Source organism: Loxodonta africana, chromosome 3 (genome assembly GCF_030014295.1).
Source record: "Loxodonta africana isolate mLoxAfr1 chromosome 3, mLoxAfr1.hap2, whole genome shotgun sequence".
In the NCBI taxonomy this organism is placed as follows: domain Eukaryota; kingdom Metazoa; phylum Chordata; class Mammalia; order Proboscidea; family Elephantidae; genus Loxodonta; species Loxodonta africana.
Window position 1 is genome coordinate 142,440,689 of NC_087344.1, and position 26,059 is coordinate 142,466,747.

At 43.4% G+C, this 26,059-nt stretch overlaps 1 protein-coding gene across 1 annotated transcript in view; it reads right to left on the reverse strand.

Moving 5' to 3' along the window:
• SLC44A3 (solute carrier family 44 member 3) overlaps positions 1–26,059 on the reverse strand; it is a 113,848-nt gene that overhangs the window by 82,022 nt on the left and 5,767 nt on the right. Inside the window, exons 4-9 of the mRNA XM_003418452.4 lie at positions 24,112–24,248; positions 22,205–22,298; positions 13,259–13,419; positions 10,871–10,960; positions 9,213–9,337; positions 1,715–1,901 (exon numbers count right to left, since the gene is read on the reverse strand). Coding sequence (XP_003418500.2) covers positions 1,715–1,901; positions 9,213–9,337; positions 10,871–10,960; positions 13,259–13,419; positions 22,205–22,298; positions 24,112–24,248 — 794 coding nt within the window. The remainder of the gene's footprint in view (positions 1–1,714; positions 1,902–9,212; positions 9,338–10,870; positions 10,961–13,258; positions 13,420–22,204; positions 22,299–24,111; positions 24,249–26,059) is intronic.

Consider the following 26,059-nt stretch of genomic DNA (forward strand, 5'->3'; position numbering starts at 1 on the left):
GTGGGACAGAGTAAAGGAACAAGAAATAAGGCTCCGTGTCAACCTCTGGAGGACTATACCGGCACGAGACCTTTTTGTGGACTTCATTTAGATGAGAAATTACCTTATATTTTGTTTAAGCCACTGTTGTTTTGAGTTTTCTGTCACTCCTAGACAAACCTCAATATGATTAATTATAGTCCTGAACCTGTTGGACCAAGGTTCCTTCCTGGGTAATTAGTGGAAGTTCACTGCAGCCTTCAGTAAGCTTCTAGAGGTTCCCAACGGAAGAGGCTGCCCCTAAGGCATCTCTGGAGATATGGGTTTCCAAGGGCTGCAACTTCCGGGGAGCCTGCTGCCCATCTGGAAGTAATCTCCAAGGAGTCAGTTAACTCCAGAGGAGAGGGAAGGGAACCAACTTTACTAAGAATTAATGACATAGCAGTTTTTCTTATATATATGGCCACAGCCAGTAAGGGACAAAATAAACTTGATGAAAACATTAAGAAATTACATTAGCCTTGTTGATATGACCTCTGCTTTGGTTCTTATCTGCCTTGTGGTAGTCTTAGAAAGCAACTTACCCTTTTGTCTTCATATCAGAGTGTGAATATGGGCCTTAACCAAATCAAACAGAGGAGTTGGAGAAGATTAAAACAGTGCTACACTAAATTTTTTTTTTTTTTTTATCCTAAGTGTGGCCCACAGACTGGCTGCCACAGTCACACTTTTTATTAGTAATATACAATGAAATGAGGATCTTACCCCAGAATGTGGATCAGCTGTATCACTAAGCACATTGTTTTGCTCAGTTGACTTTTTTTCATAGCAAGACTTTCTTGACGAAGGAAGCAATGCAGTGATACACATTCTGGCATAAGCTCCTATCTGGTTTCTGGGCATCTCTTTGAATAGTACTGCTCTTGAATGTGGCTGCCTTTCATAATCTGTTATGGAGCTTTTAAAAAATATAGATATTTGAACTCACCCCAAACCAACAAAATCAGAATCTCTGAGGATGCGGTCACCTGTATTTTTATAAAGCACCACAGGTGATTCTGAGGAATATTCCCTGTAAAGAATCACTGGGAATGACAAGGACGTGGAGGACAGAATATTGCCTTCTCAGGACCAAAGCGATGTGAACTTCCATGTTCATTTACTTTAAACTTAAGCTGCCATTGATGAGCACAACAGAATCTTTAATAGAGTTTTTCCTGGGTTCTTCTTTATTACCTACTGATTTGATTATTGCTGTTGGTGTGTGCTGTTGAGCAAATTCCGACACATAGCAACCCCGTGTGACAGAGTAGAACTGCCCCATAGGGATATGATCTTTACAGGAACAGGTCATCAGGTCTTTTCTCCCATGGAGCAACTGATTTGATCAGAGTTGGCAAATTACTTTGGATCAAATCCAGACCCAGAGACACGTGAGAATATTTTTCCTATAGACCTTTGTTCATGCTGCAGTTTTCCCTAAAGCTTTTTCAATTCTTACGGACTACATTCGTTCATGAAAACACAAACCCAGTTTCTTTAACACCAGTACAAAAGAGACAAAAGAATTTTCCACTTTCCCTCATGACAGAGCCCCTAACACCATCACTGCTGTCATCAGACACCTCGGCTTTCATGAGAGGTTTGTACCCTATAGACAGGCTGGTGGTCGCAAAATGGTGACGTTCCCTGTGCACGACTCCAAGGTGGTAGAACCCATACCCACTGTCCTTACCTGCAGTTCCCAGGCTCAGCAGCACAGCCACCCAGAGGACCCAGAAGAAAATGAGGACAACAAATGTCCACAGTGGCTGGAGCAGCAGGAAAGGGGAGCTGTTGATGGCTTTATTTGTGACTTGGAAAAGCTCAACTGTCAATTCTATTCTCTTTCTGAGGACAAAAATCAGGACGAGCAGAACCGCCTGGTGAGAAAAGGGTATTAGAATAAATTATTTCAAAATAATGGAGAACCAGGTAGAGCTTTCCTTCTGAACAAACTCTAATATTTCACTAACACTTCAGAAACAGATCTTTTATGATAGTTACTCATTATTTTGTTATAACTGAGCAGATAAATTATGTGGAAGCCTCATGCAGACAGTGAGTACCTACCATGTGTTTGTCCCTGTGCTAGATCCCGCTCATACACAGTGAACAGTCCCTGCTGTAAAGGAGCTTGTAGTGTGGTCAAAGAGCAAGAGAAAATGAGAATAAGCTCCTCGAGGGTCAGGGTGCTATCTCACAAACCACCCCCCACCTCCGCCGCCCCCACAGCACCCGAGATACTCAGAGAATGCTGAGGCACTGCAAAAGGACAAGGGGATATGAATATGAGGGAAAAGGACAATGATTATGCCTCAAAGCGACCTCTGTGGCTTCTTCTTTACTCGTATTTTCCTCTCTGCATAGAAAGAAACAAAGCATCCTCAACCCCATGTCCCCATCTAGCCACTGCCATCTCTCTTATTCCCTTCACATCAAGCTTCTTCAAGGAATAGTCTACACTCACCACATTTCAACAGCCTGTGAACATCCTGACCCCAACACTCTCCTGAAACTGCTCTCCTTAAGGTCACCCCATGTTGGGACCCTATGGAACCGCAATGTAACCACAGAAACACTTCAGTTCTTGCTTGACCTCAGAATGGCACCTGAATCTCCTGTCCACTCCTGCTTTCTTAAAACTTTCTTCTTTGGCCCCCATGATCTCTCCTTCTTCGGGTTGTCTCCCATTCCTTCGGTTGTTATTTCTTGGAATTTTGGGGGGCATTTCCTACTCCTCTGTGGTTTCCTACTTATAGATGCTGGTAATCTTCAAATCAAAATCTCCAGACCTCCCCTTTCTCTATCTGCTGAACGAGTAAGCACAGCAATTATGGACAACCTGACCTGAACCAAATCTCCTCTTTCCCCTATATTCCCTACCTCCAGTGATCCTAACTTCTCTGAACTCTCCAAAAATAAGTCTTGTGTGCTCTTATTTTATCCTGTACTTACCCAATGTAGCAATCAACATTTTCTACTATAGATGTTTACCTGTCTGAATCTCCCATTAGATTTAGCTCCTCGAGGGCAGAGCCATTCCTTATTGTCAAGGACTTGTCACAGTGTCCAGCACACGGCCCATTCCCAATCACCTCTTAGTTTCACAAATACCTCTCAATCCATCCTCTCTTCTCTATCCCCACTGCTGAAGCTCCAACTCAAACCTCATCCTCTCTCATTTAGACACCAATAACCTCCTCAATGGCCTTCTGCTTTTAATCCTCCTGAGTCCCCATCCCCATATTTCCCCACGCCATAGCTGGAAGGACCTCGGTAAAGGCTAAAGCCAAGGATGTCACCTCCCTAAAGGGTTAAAATCCATCAATGGCTCCCCAAGGCCCTCAGGATAAAGATCAAACTCATTATAATGGCATACCAGGTTCTTCCTGACGAGGCCCCTGCCTGCACTTGAGTCCCAGGCTTCTGCCAAGGGAACTTCCTGCAGGTCCCTCTCCTGCTCATGTGACCCCATCCTTTCCCTTGGCCTGCAATGCCCACTGGCCTCTTCCAGCTGGGCTTGGGTATTCCTGCCCTCAAAGATCTCATAGTCACATGGAGAAAAGACACATCACAGGACAGTGAGATAAACTGCAGAAGCTGCTCCAGGAGCAGAGGCTCCTGATGGGTCTCAAAAGTGTCAGGAGAGGCTGGGGAGACACTCGGAGGAGATGCTTAAGTCTTTTTATTTTTATTTTTATTGTGCTTTAAGTGAAAGTTTACAGATCAAGTCAGTCTCTCACACAAAAACTTATATACACCTTGCTATACTCCCAATTGCTCTCCCCCTAATGAGACAGCCACTCCCTCCCTCCACTCTCTCTTTTTGTGTCCATTTCGCCAGCTTCTAACCCCCTCGAGACCCTTAAGTGTTAAAGGCTAAGTAGGCATCTCCATCTCTGTATTTCCAATGCAAGGAGCCCTGGTGAAGCAGCGGTTAAGCACTCAGCTGCTAACAGAAAGGCTGGTGATTCAAACCCACCAGTTGCTCACCGGAGAAAAATGTGGCAGTCTGCTTCTCTAGAGATTCACAGCCCTGGAAACCCCGTGGGACAGTTCTACTCTGTCCTATAGGATCGCTGTGAGTCGGAATCGACTTGGTGGCAGTGGGTTTGGTATTGCCTATCATACAGCCCTGGTGGCACAATGCTTAAGAGCTGGGCTGCTAACTAAGAGGTCAGCAGTTTGACTCTATCAGCCACTCCTTGGAAACCCTATGGGGCAGTTATACTCTGCTGTATAGGGTCACTATGACTCGGAATCAACTTGACCGCAATGAGTTTGGTTTAGTTTGATGCCTATCACAATCATTAAGGAAGAGAGGCTTGTTTGCTTGTATTATATTAAAAATTGTAATGGAGGAAAACGATATAATCTTTAGACAAATAAACTTGGCTTCTAGCTCCCAAGGATAATGCTAACATATGAGTGTACTTAAATGCATGTGTATTTTACAACTTGTATGTTATATGTATACGCACATAGTGCTCTTCTCTCATTACATGTATACTACCAAGATGTTGATTAGGAGTGATGAGCTAACTCTAATGCTTTACTTTCCCTGGTCTCAGTGGAGACCAGCATTACCTAGTGGAGACTGGTGCTAGTGGCACCGGGATGGGCTGGGGCAGGCAGGGGAGCTGACTCACTACCCAGGGGCCACACCCTGACTTCACTCTTCTGGGCTCTAAGCTTCAGGGAGCTGTATTTCAGGCTATCTTCACGGGCCGATGCCCTGAGGTGAGCCTTTAATACCATTCACCCTACTTTCTTCGCTGCTGCTAGTGGTTCTATTGAACCCACTTAAACAATATTCACAGGTGGCCCTCATTTTCCCAGAGCAATGTTTTCAAGTTAATTTGTAAGGCACCGGCTGGGGACTCAGAAGACCAGGAACACATCCCCACCCAAGAGGTCCAGGCACTGCACAAGGGTCTCCTAGGGAGTCAGGCTAGTAGATAAGGCTCTCAGGGTCACTGCTGGCTCTGACACGGGGCAGGGGAGGAGCTGGGAGAGGAGGTGAGCAGGAAGGAATGAGGGTTAGAGGAGTTCTCCCTCCTGCTCTTATCCTGCTTCCATTCTTCTTCTGCTAAACATTGGCATTCCCTTTTCTTTCACTTCTCTGGGAAAAAGAGAGGAAGATGGGAAAGTGAGGGAAGGAAGAGGGGCAGCAGGTAACTTCCTTCCCCTTGGAGAGCAGCGTAGGAGCCGTGCCCATCTAGGAGGCCATAACTTGGCTTTCTCTTCCTATCCCTTCCCTCATCCTGTGCAGGGCTCTGTGGGGAGTAGCCTGGACTAGAGGAGGGGTAGGAAGCAGGCAAGGTCACTGGCTTTCGAAGGTCATGGCCTGTCCACTTTCTCCCCAGCCAGCCCAGGCTGCCTGGACTTGGTTGTCCAGCTTAGTCAGGACAGCCTGCCAAGCAGCACCACGGCAGCTCTCTCCTGGGAATGTGGAGCTTCCAGGGGAAGAGCTTCCATGGAGGAGGTAAGTCCACACCCCTGTGGGCAACCTTGCAATAGTATTCCTACTGACAGATGAGGAGGCTGAGGCCTAAGAGGCCATGTCACTTCTCCTTGACTTGGTCACACAGTGGGTGGTGTGAGCCCAGGACCACAAAGCCCAGGCTCATTCTCTGTGCCCATGTCACCTTGTTGCTTTGTCATTCATCTGAAGATACGTGCTGTATTGTGTTTTATGTCTTGCTAGATCCACTGCTTAGCGCAGGGCCCTACATATAATATCAAAACCAAATTCACTGCTGTCGAGTCAATTCCGACCCATAGCGACCCTATAGGAGAGAGCAGAAGTGTCCCATAGGATTTCCCAGGCTGTAAATCTTCATAGAAGCAGACTGTCACATCTCTCTCCCTTGGAGTAGCTGGTGGGTTTGAAGTACTGGCCTTTTGGTTCATAGTCAAGCATTTAACCACTGTGCCACCAGGGTTGCTGCATGTAATAAAACCCAAAAAACCAAACCCATTGCCGTGGAGTCGCATTCCAACTCATAGCAGCCCTATAGGACAGACTAGAACTACTCCACAGGGTTTCCAAGGCTGTATATCTTTACGGAAGCAGACTGCCCCATCTTTCTCCAGTGGAGTGGCTGATGGGTTCAAACCATCAACCCTTTATTTTTTGAATTTAAAAAAAAAATTTTATTGTGCTTTAAGTGAAAGTTTACAAATCAAGTCAGTCTCTCATACAAAAATTTATATACACCTTGCTGTATACTTCTGGTTGCTCTCCCCCTAATGAGACAGCACACTCTTTCCCTCCAATCTCTCTTTTCGTGTCCATTTGGCCAGCTTCTGACCCCCTCTGCCCTCTCATCTCCTGTCCAGACGGGAGATACCCACGTAGTCTCATGTGTCTACTTGATCCAAGAAGCTCACTCTTCACCAGTATGATTTTCTATCCCATAGTCCACTCCAATCCCTGTCTGAAGAGTTGGCTTTGGGAATGGTTCCTGTCTTGGGCTAATGGAAGGTCTGGGGACCATGACCTCTGGGGTTCTTCTAGTCTCAGTCAGACCATTAAGTCTGGTCTTTTTACGAGAACTTGGGGTCTGCACCCCACTGCTCTCCTGCTCCCTCAGGGGTTCTCTGTTGTGCTCCCTGTCAGGGCCGTTATCAGTTGTTGCCGGGCACTGTCTATTTCTTCTGGTCTCAGGCTGATGTATTCTCTGGTTTATGTGGTCCTTTCTGTCTCTTGGGCTCATAATTACCTTCAGTCTTTGGTGTTCTTCATTCTCCTTTACTCCAGATGGATTGAGACCAATTGAAGCATCTTAGATGGCTGCTTGTTAGTGTTTCAGACTCCAGATGCCACTCTCCAAAGTGGGATGCAGAATGTTTTCTTAATAGATTTTATTATGCCAATTGACATAGATGTTCCCTGAAACCATGGTCCCCAAACCCCCACCCCTGCTACACTGGCCTTCGAAGTGTTCAGCTTATTCAGGAAACTTCTTTGCTTTTGGTTTAGTCCAGTTGTGCTGACCTCTCCTGTATTGTGTGTTGTCTTTCCCTTTACCTAAAATAGTTCTTATCTACTACCTAATTAGTGAAAAACCCTCTCCCTCCCTCACTCCCCACTCTTACAACCATCAAAGAATATTTTCTTCTCTGTTTAAACTATTTTTTGAGCTCTTATAATAGTGGTCTCATACACTATTTATCCTTTTGCAACTGACTAATTTCACTCAGTATAATGCCTTCCAGGTTCCTCCATGTTATGAAATGTTTCACAGATTCATAATTGTTCTTTATCGATGGGTAGTACTCCATTGTGTATTTATCCATTCACCCATTGATGGGCACCTTGGTTGCTTCCATCTTTTTGCTAATGTAAACAATGCTGCAATGAACATGGGTGTGCATGTATCTGTTCATGTAAAGGCTCTTATTTTTCTAGGATATATTCCAAGGAGTGGGACTGCTGGATCATATAGTAGTTCTATTTCTAGCTTTTTAAGGAAGCAGCAAATCGATTTCCAAAGTGGTTGTACCATTTTACATTCCCACCAGCAGTGTATAAGTGTTCCAGTCTCTCCACAAGCTCTCCAACATTTATTATTTTGTGTTTTTTGGATTAATGCCAGCCTTGCTGGATTGAGAGGGAATCTCACTGTAGTTCTGATTTGCATTTCTCTAATCCTCTAACCTTTTAGTTAGCAGGCGAGCACTTAACCAGTGACAGTGGAGAATCTACTGTTCTTCGTAGAATAAGGGTTGGACTACCTCCTCCAGCAACCAGCACTTGGTAGGAACTCAGTAAGTGGCAGCTACAAGTGTACCAAATGAACAGTATGCAAGCTGTAATTCTATTTTACCTACTGTACCAGCCACTGCAGGATCTCTCCAGACAGGTGAAACAGCCTTCCTCTTCTCTCACCATCTTTCTTTTCCCTATGCTTATACTCGGTGAAGGGGAGCATTCGCCCCCGGCCCTGGGATCTGGGTGCCCATTAATGGTTGTAACCAAAAAGTCAGCATTTTGAATCCTCCAGCCACTCCTTGGGAACCCTATGGGGCAGTTCTACTCCATCCTAAAGGGTGAGTATGAGTTGCAATCGACTCCATGGCAATGGGTTTTTGATTTGGTGTGAAGACAAACAAAGCCCCCAGATGGCTCAGGGAGGAACCAGGTTCTCTCCCCAGCTCTATAACCCTCCTCCTCTCCTAAGGCCAACAGTCTCACCACCTCGGACTGGGATGCAGGGGGTGCCCTTCCTTCTCCAGCCTTTTTCGCAGACGCTGGCTCAGCTTTTGGCCTGGTACCTGCCTGAGGCAGGATGCATCAGATAGTTTATTGAGCACATGTTCCCTGATGCAGTTTATGCATATGGAGAGCACAAATCTGAACCCTCACTGTTGAAAGGAGAACATGTGAAGATAGCATCACATATGGGAACTGATGGGTTTTCTTGGAGGGGAGAGAGTTCAGCTGGTGAAAGAATCTGCGTTTGCTGGAAGACTTCATTGGTTTGTGGAGACCCCTGGGCTGTTGCTCCTCCATAAAACAGTAAGCAATCACCAACAAAGGTGACTGTGGGTCACCTGAAATCAATTTCCAGCCCTCTAGCACTTCTAATGCCACCCAGGGATGACCCGAACGAGTTTTAGTTGCCAAGCGCCCTCCCCACAACAACCTGTAACTGTGGCCTCCACATTCTAAGCTTGCCTGCTTTCTACTAGGGAGTTCACTGAGGAGGCGGTAGGTTCTCTTAAGACCAAAATAACCCAGCGGCCAGCAGGCTTAGAAACAAAGGGCTCTGTGTATTCAACTTCATTGGGAGCTGCCCCACCCTGAGAGCAGAGCATGGATTGGCTGGAAGGAGATGCCTCGCCTCACAAACAGGAAACAGGGCTCGTCATAAACCCTGATTCCCCCACCCCACCCCAGGCGCATGTCCACCTTATAGCCACTTGGGGGTGAAAATAGTACAACAGCAAGAATAACAAATTGATCTCTGGGAGATGGCAGAAATGACCTCAAAAGACATAAGACCCTTTTTCTTCTGATTTTTTTTAGAAGTGTCGATACATTCCTGTGCAGGTATCTCAAATCCAAAGAAGGCACTGAATCACATAGGCACATTTTGAGGTGAAAGGGAAACAAATTCCAGTTGTTTCTGGCTAGAACTCAATAATTTAGATTCCAGAGTTCTGGCTGGCCAAGCGTTTCTTACCGTGATAACTGTAGATACAATAGCAAACCCCAGCAGACACTTCATATTTTCCCTTTCTGTGTCCAATTCGATGCTGAGGCCATTGGTATAGTCATAATACAGCCACCATAAAACACCGCAGACAACTAGAAAACAAAACACCACAGTAGCGCTCAGCAAACATTCCATGAAGTATACACCTTCCCCAGGGTACAGACCATACATGCAGACACGGAGAGTCCAGCCACTGCTGGCCAATCTGGAGGCCCTGCTCGGGCAGTGGGACCCAAGTCCCTGGGGGCTTTACAGGTAACAGCCACACCTCGGGAAGGGCTGCGTAGGGCCAGGTGGCCAGCGCCCCACAGGGGACCTGCTGGTCCTCTAGCTCCTGCTTTTCTTTGGGAGACCCAAGCAGGTAACCCTAGAACACAGATGCTGCCTGTGGGTCTGGGTATGAGCAGGGAGGGAACTGTGCTGAAGGGATGGTGAGAGGAACTGCATAAGAGTTCAAAGTTTAGAATTTTCAAACCAACCCTGCTGGGGGACAACTCCCCATGGGAGTCTGGATATCGGCTCCTCCACCCACAACACTGCGAGGCTAACACGCCTGTGTGAGTCACCTAAGTCAGAGGTTTGTTCGGAGGATACAACTGTCAATTCTCTGTACTTAGGTGCTAAATGCCACTTTATGCCATATCCATAGTAACTACAGGAAGGTCACAGTGGCCTTTACTAACTGTAGATGGGGAAAAGAGCCTCTCACAGGCCATCATGCCGGTCCTCCAACATCAGGCACAATCATGTACCTGGAGAGCTGTAGGGCTCTAAATTGTGAAGGGCAGAACCAATTGTTGAGGAGAATGCAACACTGTGGTTATAAAAAAAAAAAAATTTTTTTTTTATCAGTTATTAAATATTAAAATTCCCCATTAGAAAACCAAATCAGTTGCCCCTGCGTCGATTCAGACTCACGGCAACCCTATATATGTCACAGCAGAACTGTGCTAGTTTTCAAGGCTGTGTCCTTTTGGAAGCAGATTGTCAGGCCTTTCTTCTGAGGTGCCTCTGAGTGGATTTGAATTGCCAACCTTTTGGTTAACAACTGAGTGCTTAACTGTTGGTGCCACCCACACTGGTTGGTAAATAGCTACTGCCTGGAGCCTTCTGAATGCCCTTGCCACTCAGACCCCTTTTCCTGACAAGCCCTGGATTAACCCATATTTACTAAAACGGCAATAACGGGCACAGTAGAGGGTCCCCAGGACCTGGTCCAGTGTAGGGCCTGTGTCTGTTCAGACTGGTCGGAGCCTTTGTATGACAATTGTGGGCAGGCACATGCAACAGGTGATGTGCAAGTTCAGAAGAAATCTTTAGAATGCTTCCAACAGGCACTGGCATTGTCGTTCATGTTAGGGACACCAGGGTCACTCAATTGGTGTGCTCATCTCTGAGGCGGCGTGGTGTAGCAGAGGAAGCAACAGATTGAGCATTAGTTCTGCTATTATCTGCGAGACATAAGCGGCTCCTGCGGTCCTCTCTGGGCCTGGGGGTTCTCATATGTAAAATAACGGGGTTGGACTAGATATTCTCGAAGACTCTGTTTAGTTCAAAAGGTTCTATACTTAATGGGAAGGCTTTTTGTTTAATCCAGAAGGAATCGATCAGGTGGAAATACTTACACAGCAATCCCAAAATAACCAGTGAAATGAAAATGTGAACCAGAAGCGTGGAGATGAATCGGAAGGTGAACATCATGGCCAAAGACAAGGCTGAAAAATCAAGCAAAACATATAAGCCCCAACAACAACGAAGAACGTGAGGGTAACAATGATGGGGACAATGATGATTAGACCCTCCAGCAGAATGAGGGCCATTATTCAATCTCTAAGTCCTTTGGGACATCTAAAAAAAAACCCATTGCTGTCGAGTCAATTCGGACTCATAGTGACCATACAGGACAGAGTAGAACTGCCCCATAGGGTTTCCAAGGAGCTCCTGGTAGATTTGAACTGCTGACCTTTTGGTTAGCAGCCATAGTACTTAACAATTACACCACCAGGGTTTCCATCTACCACACACCAAACAGAAATAAGACACACCCACGGCCCTCTCTGAAGCATATATCAGTTCAGTCCACTACAGTAAACCAGTTCCTGAAAGTGCTAGCACTCCTCCTGAATTAAAAAAAAAAAAAAAAAGAGAGCATATATTATTCCCAAGCCCCAAAATATTTTTTTCCTTACAACTCCAAAAGAACCATTTAAAAATTTTACCATATTTAACTCTTCTGACCTCCTACTAGGCTTATGTAAAGTTCTAACTTCAAATGTTCTCAGATATTCATATTAAATAACAAATATTAGTGCCTTTAAAAATGAAAAATTTAAGATTCTAATTATACAGTAAGCTCTATGTGTGAAATGCTGTATATTACTTTTCAATATTTAGGCTTTCAGGTTTACGAATTTATTCTTAATCTTTTAGAGAATCTATAAGTCTATTTTATTTTTTCTAAACAAGAAATCAGGATTGAATGTGGATATTTTAGGGTAGGGGTTAAGAGCATTGGTTTTGGAATCAGACAGAGCTGGGTTTGAGTCTCAGCTCAGCTACCTACTAGATGTGTGATGTTGGCCACACAGGGAGTCCCTTAACCTCTTTAAGCCTCAGTTTCCTCTCCTACAAATAGGGATGGGATTCTGATGAGGTTTTAATGAGTTAAAATAGTCCTCTTATGACGCTGGTAAGGAGCCCTGGTGGCGCAATGGTAAAGCACTGGGCTCCTAACTGAAAGGTCAGTGGTTCAAACCCATCAGCCGCTCCACAAAAAAAAGACCTGGTGATCTGCTCCCATAAAGATTTCAACCTAGGAAACCCCATGGGGCAGTTCTACTCTGTCCTGTAGGGTCGCAATGAGTTGGAATCGACTCTATGACACATACCAACAACATAATGCTGGTGAGGTTTTAATGAGTTAAGGATAAGCACGGTGCCTGGTATATGATAAACACTCAGTAAATGATAGCTGTCAATACCACTATGAATCTAATAAGCACTGTTAATACCAGTACGAATCTAACGTCCTTGTGGGGATATTAGATCATCAGATGTGATATGAGAACTAACCTGGATATTATAGTATGTATGGGCACCACGTCAGTATCTGGAAGTCAAAGCTTCCTATTTGAGTCATTTAAAGTCATTCCCAGCCTAAATAAGAAGTCTGGAAGTTATACAATGGTGAACCACAAAGTATTCCCAAGCACTCAGAAATTAGTAACTTTTCTGTAATGAAATTACAGAAAACTCAATTTGTAAACTGGCAAAAATACATGAATGAATGAGCAAAGAGTTTCTCCCAGTCAAGAGGTCAGGAGGCCACCACTGGGGAAGGGGATTATACAAAACCATTACTTTTGCCTGAAGCAACAGTGTTCAAAGAGAAAGTTGTATCTTAATGGAGAGCAACAATCTGAAACATAGAAAATGGGAAGTCAGAGGGTCAGAAGCTGGCAACTGCATCCAGAAATGCCCAGGGGGAGGCATGACTCAGCTCAAGTCCTTGACCAGCCTACAGCCCAAAGCAGGTACGTTCCATTGAGGAGCTGGAGCCCTCAGGCTATTGCCATCCGATGCCATTTAACGTGGGATACACATACCTCCTACTCTTGCTCATTGCTGACTGGGCCCACCTACAGGGAGAGAACACACTGGCCAGAAAACACGTTTCTGGTCCCCTTGACAGTTGTACTTTTCGTTTCCAATTGGCAATGTGCTTTACACATCCATCCCGTATGCCCAGCTGAAGACCAGATACTGGGACATGGTCACCATATTAAGGCAACCTCTACACACTGAGTCTCCTGGCAGAGAGCTAGCTGGCCTACTCCCAATCTTACTGCCCTCACACTTGAACCTGACACATTGAAAATATATATAAACATATAAATATGAAGTAAAGTTTTATATTCAAGTCAAGAAGTTACTTTTCAATGTAAAACATACATATAAGTGCTGGAAACTTTGGCAGTCCATAGTTATGGAAGTAAAATTAATTGAAAAGTTACCTAATGCGAGGATACATAGACCAAGAACTGTGTCTCTTTCTGACATTATTCCACTTAGAATTCGATGCAGGGTGTCAACATCATTTATCAAAACAGATGCAAACAGGGAATAGCATTCAGGCGTTTGAGGGATGCATCGGTTAAACAAGGGAAAAGACTTGCTGAAAATAAAAGAGAATAGATGGTAAAGATGTTTACTTAAAATTCTCAACAACCAAGAAAACATAAGATGTGTAGTAATAAAAGTGATTTAGCACCATCCTGTTTGTAACCTTAAGCCAGGCAACGATACCCATTTAGCTAATGCTCTGGATGGGAAATTGATTATGAAGATGAAAAAAAATCAAACCCCTGATGCTGTCAGGTTGATTCCAACTCATAGCTACCCTATAGGACACAGTAGAACTGCCCCATAGGGTTTCCTAGGCTGTAATTTTTTTTAATCTTTATGAAATGAGCCCTGGTGATGCAGTGATTAAAGCGATTGACAGCTAACCAAAAGGTTGGTAGTTTGAAACCACCAGCGGCTCTGTGGGAGGAAGATGTGGCAGTCTGCCCTGTAAAGATTTACAGTCTTGGAAACCCTGTGCGGTCACTATGAGTTGCAATCTACTCGACGGCAGGTGGTGAGAATCTTTATGGAAGCAGACTGCTGCATCCTTCTCCCACGGAGTGGCTGGTGGGTTCAAACCACTGACCTTTTAGTTAGCTAAATGCTTAAGCACTGCGCCACCAGGGCTCCCATAGAGATCAATAGAAACCAAAAGCCTACAGTTAGGTTTTTTTTTTTTTTTTTACTATCACGTCTTGGTCTTTCCCAGATACCAGCTACCAACCCAACATAAAAATCACATTTCTTTAAAGAACTGTTAAGCACCTGGGTGGGTTCAACCAAAAGCTGTATGAATGATAAACACCGGTTTTACTGTATCCTCTATAGAAGGGGTATAAGACTACAGAAAAAAACCCATTGCCCTCCAGTCAACTGGAGTGACTCTGTGAGCTGCAGAGTGGGTGCTTAATCAATGAGTCATTACTGTGTGGATGAAGCCCTGGTTCGTGCCTGCCTCAGGGTGGTGAGAAAGCTGGCCTTTTTTTTTTTTTTTTTTAATCCTAATGAATGTTAATAAGGCTACAAATACCACCGTAGGGTTCTGCTCTTCTTTGCTTCTGTGAGCTCTACACAGTAGAAATAATTCCAGCCCTAAGAAGTGTCAAACCGTGTGACATATCGCTAAAAACCCAGGCAATCACCATGCATTTTGTGAAACGTCTGAAGATGAAACAAAGGAGACGCCAAATGCAACCATTACATCGTCATGCAGGAAAAACGGTTTCTGAAACTTCCAATGAAGCGTAACATACAACATATGGAAAATCTTTCTCAGGAAGTCACAACATTACAGAAATAGTTCCTAAATCACTGAGTTGACATTCAGGAGTAAGGTAATACAACTCAGCTGTTTTTGTAAATTAAATTTTTGAAGGGGATAATATATTCACATGGTTCAAAGCCAAAACGTACAATACAATAAACAGTGAGAAGCTGCCCTTCCTTGCCTCTGAGCCACTGAAGTACATTTCTGGTCTCTTGTATATCATTCTAGAGACTTTTTTTTTTTTAGCATATGAGAATGTAATAAACCAAATGGAAGTTTGCAGCTGTGGCTTAAAGATAGTGAAAATTATATTCCAAAATGAGATTCCAAACCCCACTATGCAGGGCTTATCAAAAAAATAGGTGGGAGAAATGGTTTAAATTATTATTAAATTCCTCTCCCAAACTGAGAGTATAAAAGGGATGGGAGTTGGAGATTGTTGTTGTTGCTGGGTGCCATCAAGTCGGTTCTGACTCTAGCAACCCTGTTCAGAGCAGAACTGCCCCACAGGGTTTCCAAGAAGTGGCTAGTGGATTCAAACTGCCAACCTTTTGGTTAGCAGCAGTAGCTCTTAACAACAGAAGACCCTTATTAAAAAGAAGCTTTAAATGTGGGAATAATTTTAGATTTACAGAAAAACTGCAAAGATTGAACACAGAGAGTTTCTGTATTCCCTTCACTAAACAAAAAAAACCAAATCATTTGTCACAAAGTTGATTTTGACTCATGGCAACCCTATACATGTCAGAATAGAACTGGGCTCCATAGGGTTTTCAATGGCTGATTTTTTTCAGAAGTAGATCTCCAGGCCTTTCTTCCAAGGTACCTCTGGATGGGCTCAAACTCCAATCTTTCAATTAGCAGACAAGCGTGCTAACCACTTTCCCCCAGGGACTCTAACCTTCACTTAGTGCCCCCTAATGTTAGCATCTTACATAACCATCTTACATAACCATCGTACATTTGTGAAAACTGAAAAATTAACATTGGTACAACGTTCAGTTCAATGTTATAAACTTTTCACTTTACTGAAGGTTCAAACATTTTAATTCCTGAATTGAACGTGTCTCTTACAACTTAAAGTGACTGAAGAACTTACTATCTAAAAGAGAACCCTTGGGAACTGCTTGTGTTTTTCATTTGGGAGTAGAGAGAAAACCAGTCATACTAAATATATTTAAAGAGACAGAGAGAGACAAAAGTAAAGTAATTTTCTGACTACATCCTACAGGTCATGTTTGTTTGATGTGATGGTTACATAAGCAAATACATATATACATGCACACACACATATATATACTTCATGTACATTTCCCTTTTTTACACAAAAGGTAGTATGCATACTGCTCTAAGGCCTGCTTTTTATCACTTACTAGTTCTACTCTGTCCTATAGGGTCGCTATGAGTCAGAATCGACTCGACAGCACTGGGTTTATGTTCTGCATTTCTGTGCGTATCAGAACATAAGGAAATTCTTCTTATTTTATTGAGGTAAAATTTACATACAGCTCTTCTTGAAATTGAAGGTATTTATGCCTGAGATGAAACCTAATTCTGTTTAAGCAAGAGATGTGCTTGTACACAAAGCAAGGAACAACACAGTGACTCCTGGCCGCAAACCTAACAACACCAGAGGAATCTGGGGAAAGGTAACTCACACCCATGGAAACAGTGGCCTGGTTCATACCAAATTCTGAAGCAACCTTTCTGCTAAGGCCACTGTTCACAGAATCCATGTGACGGTCTACCCCTCAAGGATTCAAACTTACTGAAAAGTTAATAAAATAGTAGATTTGTTATTAAAAAAAAAAAATCCTAAATAGTGTTACATTATATACCATAATTTAGTGACTGACAATTAGATTGTTTTCAATCTTTCACTATTAACAAACACTGCAGTGAGTGATGTTACACAAATGTCATTTCACACTGGTACAAGTATACCTGTAGATTAAATTTCTAGAAGCAAACGGCTTAATTAAAAGACACATACATTCCTAACTGATGAAAACTGATGATGTACCCTCCTTAGGACATCATTTCATTAATGTATGAAAGGGCCTATTTCGCCACACCCCGGCCATAGAGTGTATTAGCAAATCTTTTAATGTTACCGGTCTAGTAGGCAAAAACACTAGTCTTAATTGGGATTTCTGCTATCATGAGGGAGGGCCAGTCTCCTTTACTGTTTTATAAATTAGGGAAATTAGTCTCTTTTTTTCATTAATGGCTTCTGAGTTTTAAGCCACAGTTAGAAGCCTTCCCCCTACTCTCAGGTTATAAAAGAATTCTCCCCCAGTTTCTTCTAGCACTTTATGGTTTCAGTTTTTACACTAAAATCTTTAATCCATATAAGGCATTGAGGTATGGATCCAACTTCCCCCTCCCATGCCTACCCAGCTGTCCCAACACCATTTGTTGCCTATTCCATTTTTTTGTCACTGCCAGTTTTATCATGTATTAATTCTTGTAAGCCTTTGGGTCTATTCCTGGATTACCTTTTATCTTCTACTGATCTGTCTAAAAATGAACTAGTTCCATGGTATTTTAATTATTAAAGCTTTATTATCTGTTTTAAGGAGCTCTGGTGGGGTACTGGTTAAACTCTTGGCTGCTAACCGAAAGGTCAGTAGTTCGAACCCACCAGCTGCTCCGCAGGAAAGAGATGTGGCAGTGTGGCAGTCTGCTTCTGCAAAGATTACAGCCTTGGAAACCCTACAGGGCAGTTCTACTCTGTCCTATAGGGTTGCTATGAGTCTGCGTCGGCTGGATAGCACACAACAACATAATCTGTTTTTAACAACCTTAACAACGGGCCCGCTTCATGGCTCTGCGTTTTCAAATTGTCCTTGGCCATTCTTGTTTTTTTCCTCATAAACTTTTCAACCAGCTTGTCTAGTTATTAAAAAATCCTGTTGTTATTTTTATTGTAATCATGATAAATTTATAGATCAACTCAGGGAGAAATGGTATCTTTATAAAGTTGAGTCATAATATCAAGCACATAGTATGCCTTTCCATCTTTTTAAGCTTTCTTCACATTAAAGTTTCCTTCCTATGGTTCTTGCAAATTCCTCGTTAAATTTATTTCCAGGTATTTTTGTGTTTTTATATTTGTTTTCTTTTGCTGTGTTAAAAGAAGTCTTTTTAAAAAGTACGAATGCTACAGTCCTACAGATTTCAGTATAGCAGTCTTTTTCCCTGCCATCTAACTGAGTTCTCTTATTGTTTGTCTGAGTTTTTCCAGTGAAATGTTTTGGGTTTCCAGGTATATAATCATATCATCTGCAAAGAGTAGTAATTTCACCTCCTACTTTCCAATTTTTAAACCTCTAATTTCTTTCTTTTCTATTACTAAACAGATTTTTAACAATAAATCTGAATTGTTTTGAAAGCAAATGTTTTCTAAACTTTTATTTAGTGTTTTCAAAAAATAAAATCAGATACAGATTTAATGCCTTTTTATTAGCTCTTTACCCCAAACCCAATTCTCTGTAAGATCTTAATGTTTTTAATGTGGTTTTGACAACTACGGTGCTTTTAGGCATATAATAACTACGTGATGGCAAAGAATTGCCCATCTTAGTCCTTAGGGTGATACAGAGAAGCGAGCAAAGCTCTTAGTAGCCCCTGTTGGGGGGCTGATCCACGGCCCACTGACTACCTCATTAGCTATGTTTTTAAGCCACAGCCTGTGGTTTCTTCCCCACTTCTGCTTTTCCTCTCTCTACCAGCAAAGCCACTCAAACTTGCAGGAAGTAATTTAGAGAGCTGACTATACATTTGTTCTTGTTGTTTTTAGATGCCACCCAGTTGGCCTCCAACTCGTGGTGACTCCATGCACAGTGGAACTAAACGCTGCCTGATCGCGCACCACCCCCATGACCACTGCAGATCAGACTATAGTGATCTACAGGGTTTCACTGGTGGATTTTTGGAGTAAATCACCAAGTCTTTCTTCCTAGTTCATCTTAGTCTGGCAGCTCTACTGAAACCTGTTCAGCATCATAGCAACATACGACCCTCCACTGTCAGACAGGTGGTAGCTGAATATGAAGTGCATTGTCTGGGAATAGAACCTGGGCCTCTCGCATGGAAGGCAAGAATTCTACCACTGAACCCCCAGTGTTTCATTGACTGTATTTTTAGATGACCCTCTACATGGAATTCATCTGAGCAAACAATGCAATGACAGTCACAGGCACGTATGTATGAGGTTAGAACTAGAATTTATGGGGAAAAATAAACCCAAGCCTTTTAGAGGTTAAATACCCAGAGACTCAAGATACAATATTACACTGAATGCCAAATGAAAAAAAAATACTTGTTTGTTATCTTCTGTAGTACTTTTTCACTGCTCTTAAAAGCTCAATCCCAGGTACACAGACCTTCTTGATACTCAGCTGTTGCTCTAAAAGGGTATGTTATTATACTTCATATGATCAACAGAGGAAGAAGAAACAACTGGCTTCGTCAAAAAGAGGTATTTAAAAAATGTTCTTTGGCCTTATAGCCACACTTCTCATGTTTTCAAGCGTTTCACTCTTGGCGCCATTCTTCCATGATAGATATGATAATTTCAATCTCAGACAAACAGTTGCTTGTGTAAGAAAAGGAAATGGAGCCCTCAAGACTATTTCTATCTTCCTCATTCAGTCCGAGAAAGGCCAGTCAATCAACAGTCTTGTCTTCACTTGAAAAGGCAGAACTGGAAAGGTCTGTATTTAAGGGGTGAAAGAGCTGGGATTGGCTTGAGAAGAGGGAAAGATGGAGACCTTAGGACGCATGGTATTGGACCCCCAGCCCCCAGAATGGTGTGAGGCTAAGGAAGCCACTACCCAGGTAAAAAACCAAAACAAAACATTAAAATAAAATCAAGCCTTGACTATTTTAGATTATAGAAACAAATGTATGTGGACGCTGTTTGAGTTTCAATGCCAGCTCTTCTAGTTGCTGGTTTTATGACCTAAACCTCTTTCTGCCTCAGTTTTCTCAGCTGTAAAGTCAGCATGAAAATAATGCCTACAGGTTTTACATACAGGCTTTGTGAGACTCAAATGAGTTAATACTTGTAAAGCACTTAGAACAGTGGTTCAAACCAAAACCATTGCCAACGAGTCAATTCCGACTCATGGCGGTCCTATAGGACCAAGTAGAATTGCCCCATAGGGTTTTCAAGGAGCCTAAACTGCTGGCTGGCCTTTTGGTTAGTAGCCATGCTCTTAACGACTGTGGCCCCAGGGCTCCACTAGGGTTAGCACATATCAAAAACTCAATAAATGTTCCCTATTTTCATCAGCAGCATCAAGATATAAGCTTCCCATGGACTTACAGTTCCCTATTACCATTTATAGTAAGAGGAGAGTTTATCCAAATCTGGTTAAATTACATCCCTGAATTCCATTCTCTTTCAATTCCTTCTTCAGGTATAGTCATAAATAGTGCTCCTTAAAAAAAAAAAATCCTTCTCTCCAAGTGTCAAACAATTATCCTTCAATCTATCAAAGCTTACTATTTTTCCCCTCAGGGCTCAGTTATATTTCATTGAGACATGTTTATAATCTCTGAAAATAACCACAACTTTAAAAATGAGATATTGTAGGAAAATAGAATGAGTATTCATTGCAAATAATTCTCTCCTCCTTCAATTACTTATAACATGAAGTGCTTATTTTAGAAAAGAACTCACAAGATGGCTAACTCTATCCGGCCTCCTATTTGGTTAAAGCCTACTCATTTTTTTTTAAGCACCTGTTGGATCAGCATTTTTCAAGCTGCACTTGCCACCCATTAGGAGATTATGCAATAAATTACTTTTTTAAAAAGTGAGTCAGAATAGGAACTCCCACTGTGAGTTATATGTGGTAGGGGAAAGCCTAGTGTGAGATTTTTTTTACATTCGCAGGCATGTATGAAGTTATGTGTGTAGTCGGGGTGTGCTGTAATATACAGTAAAACCTGCGAACGCCGGAACCTGTATAAGGCAGAAATGTGTCAGAGAAGGAAAACTCAAATATCTTCAACTAAAAGAAACGATAAAAAGTGGTCTAAGACTGCACCCTGCAAAAACAAGGCAGCCCCGCTGAGTTCCGGCTCTCACAGGCTTCACTGTACTTACTGTCGGCCCCAGCCGAAGGCCTGATAAACACTGTGCTAGAGGATTGGCGCGATGCCTTGTTTTATTTAAATTACCATTATTTCTCTGGGCTTGCACAGAGGTCTCATTCATTGAAAACATACATTTTTCAAAAGAATGGCAATACAAAATGAACTCAAGCACTGTTTTGGAACATCTCAGCATCCTAAAAGTGGCAATGAATATTCATTGTATTTTACCACTTAATCTTCTCAAAGAAGCCCTGGTGGAGTAATGGTTAAACACTTGGCTGCTAACTGAAAGTTTGGCAGTCAAACCCACCAGCCACTCAGCAAAAGAAAAGACCTAGTGATCTGCTCCTGTAAATATTACAGCCTAGGAAACCTTACAGGGCCGTTCTACTCTGTCCTATGAGGTGGCTATGAGTCAGAATCGACTCAATGGCACACAACAACAACAAGCCTTCTCAAAGGTGCATACATGAGCTGTCTACCATGACAGTGACATCACTGCTTCATTATTATGGTTTTACTCTACAAATATTTATAGGGTGCCTACTGTGCGCCAGGTGAGGCACTGGGGGTTCAGTGGTAGGATTCTCACCTTCTACGTGGAGACCTGGATTTGATCCCCGGCCAATGCACCCCATGCCCAGCCACCGACCGTCTGTCAGTCAGCAGAGGCTTGCACGTTGCTATGGTGTTGCACGGGTTTCAGAGGAGCTTCCAGGCTAAGACAAACTAAGAAGAAAGGCCTGGTGATCTATTTCCAAAAATCAGCCAATGAAAATGCTACGGATCACAATGGTCCCATCTACAACTGATCATGGGGATAACGCTGGACCAAGCAGCATCTTGCTCCATTGTGCGTGGGTCGCCAAGAGTTGGGGGCTGTCTCAATGGCAGCTAACAACAACAACGATGTGCCAGGTAGTACATTATATAATAGGGATGAATAAGACCCCCAGTGGAATTCACTAAGTAGTGCTCTCGATAAGGAGCATGCCATCTCTTTTCACTGTGAGGAGCGGTGAGAGGACCACTTGGCCTTACCCACCCAGGTCTGTTTCTCATGGAGAAATCTAGAGCTATAAAAGCCAACAACGTCTGGTTGTAATAAAAAAGGCAAAAGTAAATGATTTCTACTTTGTCATAAATAGTTAAGAACCCCTGGTGGCACAACAGTTAAGCACTCTGTGGGAGAAAGATCTGGCGATCTGCTTCCGTAAAGATCACAGCATAGAAAAACCCTATGAGGGTAGTTCTACCATTTCATATAGGGTCGCTATGAGTCGGAATCAACTAGACAGCACCCAACAACAACACATAGATAGAGTAGAAAAAATACACATCGAATACTTTATAAAATCACTCATTTGGCAATCATTCACATATTACTTTTTGCTAGCCCTAGTGTTAACAATTCATTAACTTTTGTTGATCAACAAGGAAAAGGTACGGAAGTTTTTACCTTGGAGGAACTGGTAGCCTGGGGCACAGTGAGTCTGCCTTTGGATTCCGAGTGTAGTTGAAGGAATTCAAACTGTAAACACATAGGAAGGACCCTAGAAGCAGAAGACACACAGACTATACCATCTTGTTCTATTGTGCCCATCTTCCTGGTGGAGCAGGAAACCACACCCACTTTACCAAACCAGACAGAGACAGAATCAACACCCCAGATTTAGAAAACCAGCCTGTGGGTGACCTAACACAAAAAGAGGAGGCATACAATCTGAAGTCAAGTTAGGTCCTCTCTTATCTTCTGAAACCCCAAATTCAAAACTAAAAGTTATATATGTGATCAGTACAAAAATAATTTGAAGATTCCCTAAAGATGATTTATTACATAAGCTTCATATTTTTAACTCAGCCTTGCAAATAATTCTTTAAAAAAAAAAAACCAGCACAACATATCACAGGCATATAAAATTTGCAGGGGGTTGCCTTGAGTTTCTTTCACATTCCTTTGTTTATTTAAGCTTTATAACATAAATTTAAAAAGTGTGTCCACAACACAGTATCTTACTAACACAAATGCTTTTGGTATAACCTAAGGCTATCCAACTGGTCAGTGAGTGTATCCATGGGCCCCAACATTTTACTGAAAAAACATAAATCAATCAAGTCAGTTCTGACTCATGGCAAACCCATGTGTGTCAGAGTAGAACTGTGCTGCATAGGTGTCATGGATTGACTTATGTTCCACCTAAAATGTGTGTTATCAACTTGGTGAGGCCACGATTCCCAGTATTGTGTGGTTGTCCTCCATTTTGTGATTGTAATTTCATGTAAAAAAGGATTAGGGTGGGATTGTAACACCCTTACCAGGTCGCATCCCAGATCGATGTAAAGGGAGTTTCCCTAGGGTGTGGCCTACACCACCTTTTATCTTACAAGAGATAAAAGGAAAGGGAAGCAAGTAGAGGCTGGGAACCTCACACCACCGAGAAAGCAGCACCGGGAGCTGAGCGCGTCCTTTGGACCCGAGCTTCCTGCGTAGAAATACTCCCAGACCAAGGGAAGACTGGTGACAAGGACCTTCCTCCAGAGCCGACAGACGGAGAACGCCTTCCCCTGGAGCTGGCACCTGAATTTGGACTTCTAGCCTACTGGCCTGTGAGAGAATAAACTTCTCTTTGTTAAAGCCATCCATCTGTGGTACTTCTGTTATAGCAGCACTACATGACTAAGACAATAGGTTTTCAGTACTGATTTTTCAGAAACAGATCACCAGGACTTTCTTCTGAGGTGCCTCTGGGTAGACTCAAATAGCCAACCTTTTGGTTAGCAGCTGAGTGCATTAACCGTCTGCACCACCCAGGGACTCCATGAATGATCATACTGGTTGGCAATTCCACCCGAAGCTAGCATGTACCTCTCTAGATCAGGATGTACCCAATGTGTACACAGCACTTTGACCTTTTCTCTGAACCTGCCCTGGGGCCTCTAATGTAAATCAGTACACAGCCCCCTGAGCCTATCTATGCTAACCTCCCCACAGGAACCTCCCTACGGGAACCTCCCTACGCGAACCTCCCTACGCGAACCTCTCTACGCTATTCTCTCTATGCGAACCTTTCTATGCTATCCTCTCTGTGGAAAACCATTCCCCACCCGTAAGAGGGGAGCACAGGTACGGAGCAGCTAGGGTTTCAGACAAATCCAGACAAACCTGAATCAAACTGAACCAGCTGAAGAGAAAACGTTTATAGCCATTCCACCCAAGAAGAGGCACCCACCAGGAAGTACAATCCCCAGATTTCCACAGAAAGCAGCATCAGGACAAGCTGTCTCATCTAGGGCCCCTTAGGTTACTTTACTGTGTTTCCGACCCTGGGGGGATGGGGTGAGTGAAGCTGGCCCCTCAGTGCCTACCACTGTTGTTGGCAAAGCGTTGGACGTCTTCCAGGGTGTCAAGCTGTTCTTCCGGGCAGCTGGATACGCAGAGAACAATGGAATCTTGCCTAACATCTTTGACTTCCAGGTTGCAGGAATTCATAAAGAACACGTGTCTAGGAGGTAGATGAAACAGAAGAAAGTCTTAGAATATTTCCCCTCCCTGGGTTTAACTGTATGTCTTAAAATAAGGTACAACTATACACATGTATCAAGTGTGGGAATTACTAAGGCAAATTTTATCATCAACTGCTTTGGCATGATTTAACATTTACTGTGCCTCCTGGGGCTGATCTATGGAGCTGGGCAGATTGGGAACCGATGTTAACAAAACTATCCTTTTCCGGACTCAGCATTTTCTGGAGGAAAACTGACGAGATCACTGAGGGAAAGAAGGGATTGATTAGACTGCCTGTGGACTATCAGATCAAGTCTAAACCACTCGATGGAATCCATAGAAAGCATTTGTTGTTGTCGTTAGGGGCCGTCGAGTTGGTTCCGACTCATAGCGGCCCTATGCATAACGGAACGAAACACTGCCTGGTTCTGCGCCATCCTTACAATTGTTATTATGCTTGAGCCCACTGTTGCAGCCACTGTGCCAATCCATCTTGTTGAGGGTCTTTCTCTTTTCCACTGACCCTGTACTTTACCTAGCATAGAAAGCATACTTGCACCTAACTAGTTGCTGTCGAGTTGATCCCAACTCATCGTGAACCCATGCGTGTCAGAGTAGAACTATGCTCCGTGGGGTTTCAACGGCTGATTTTCTGAATCACCAGGCCTTTCTTCCCAGGTACCTCTGGGTGGACTCGAACTTCCACCTTTAGGTTAGCAGCTGAGCATGTTAACCATCTGCACCACCCAGGGACTCATATTTGCACCTGTTGTTGTTAGGTGCCGTTGAGTCAGTTCCGACTCATAGCAACCCCACAGGACAGACAGAACTGCCCCATAGGGTTTCCAAAGAGCACCTGAGGGATTTGAACTGCTGACCTTTTGGTTAGCAGCTGAGACCTTAACCACTATGCCACCAGGGCTCATATTTGCACCTCGGGGTATTTAAATGTACTTGTGAGAATAGCTGAACACAGGGAAGCAAAAGGCGGAAAGGAGGAGGCCTAGGCTGTGAACTAAAGGTTTGCCCCTCTGCTCCTCCCTCCAGGAATCTCATGAGACCCTTCCTGCTGCAGCTACCCACCACTGGGTAGGTGGGCCCCAAGAATAAAACTGGCTGGCGTTATTATTAATGGGTAACGTGCTGGGCTAGCAATGGCAGCTTTTGAACCCTTGCCCAACATTTATCCAGGCTGCAGAGATAAGAAGAATGTTAGGGGAAGAGCCCTGCAGGGAGGGGTCTTGGAAAAGGGTTCCGAAAGCCTCTTTTCCTTGCAAATGGAGATGGGAACTAGGAAATGGCTGAACAGATTTCTTGGGTCTATGATAAACACTTTCTACTTCAAAGAGGGATGACTCTCAGCATTGTTATGAATATAATAAGGAATGAGAAATAAGAGCAGGGTGGGCATATCTGGCCTGCTCCTTCTTCCTCCTGTCCTCTTCGTAATCTGTAGGTGCAGGGGAACTGCCTCCCATGCAATTCATACCCAGAAAACACAAAGCCCTCTCCTCTTAAACAACATTTAGAAAAGAGGGCTGCTCTGAATTTGTATTTGGTGGCACCAAACTTATACCCAAGACCTATTTAGACCCTTAAGATTTCTCTCCTAGGAGCTACTTTTGTTCACCAAGTCTCAAAAATTATTAAGAGGCAGCCTCCATTAAGGGGCCAGGGATTTCTCTCTCCCCCAGGGGATTCCCATTTCTCCTTTCCCCTTTCTGTTTCTGGGTTGAGTCTCACTCTCTGTGGCCTGGAGTTGGAGGGAGAAAGAGCAGGACTCTGCAGTGCCACAGTTGAGAGTGTAGG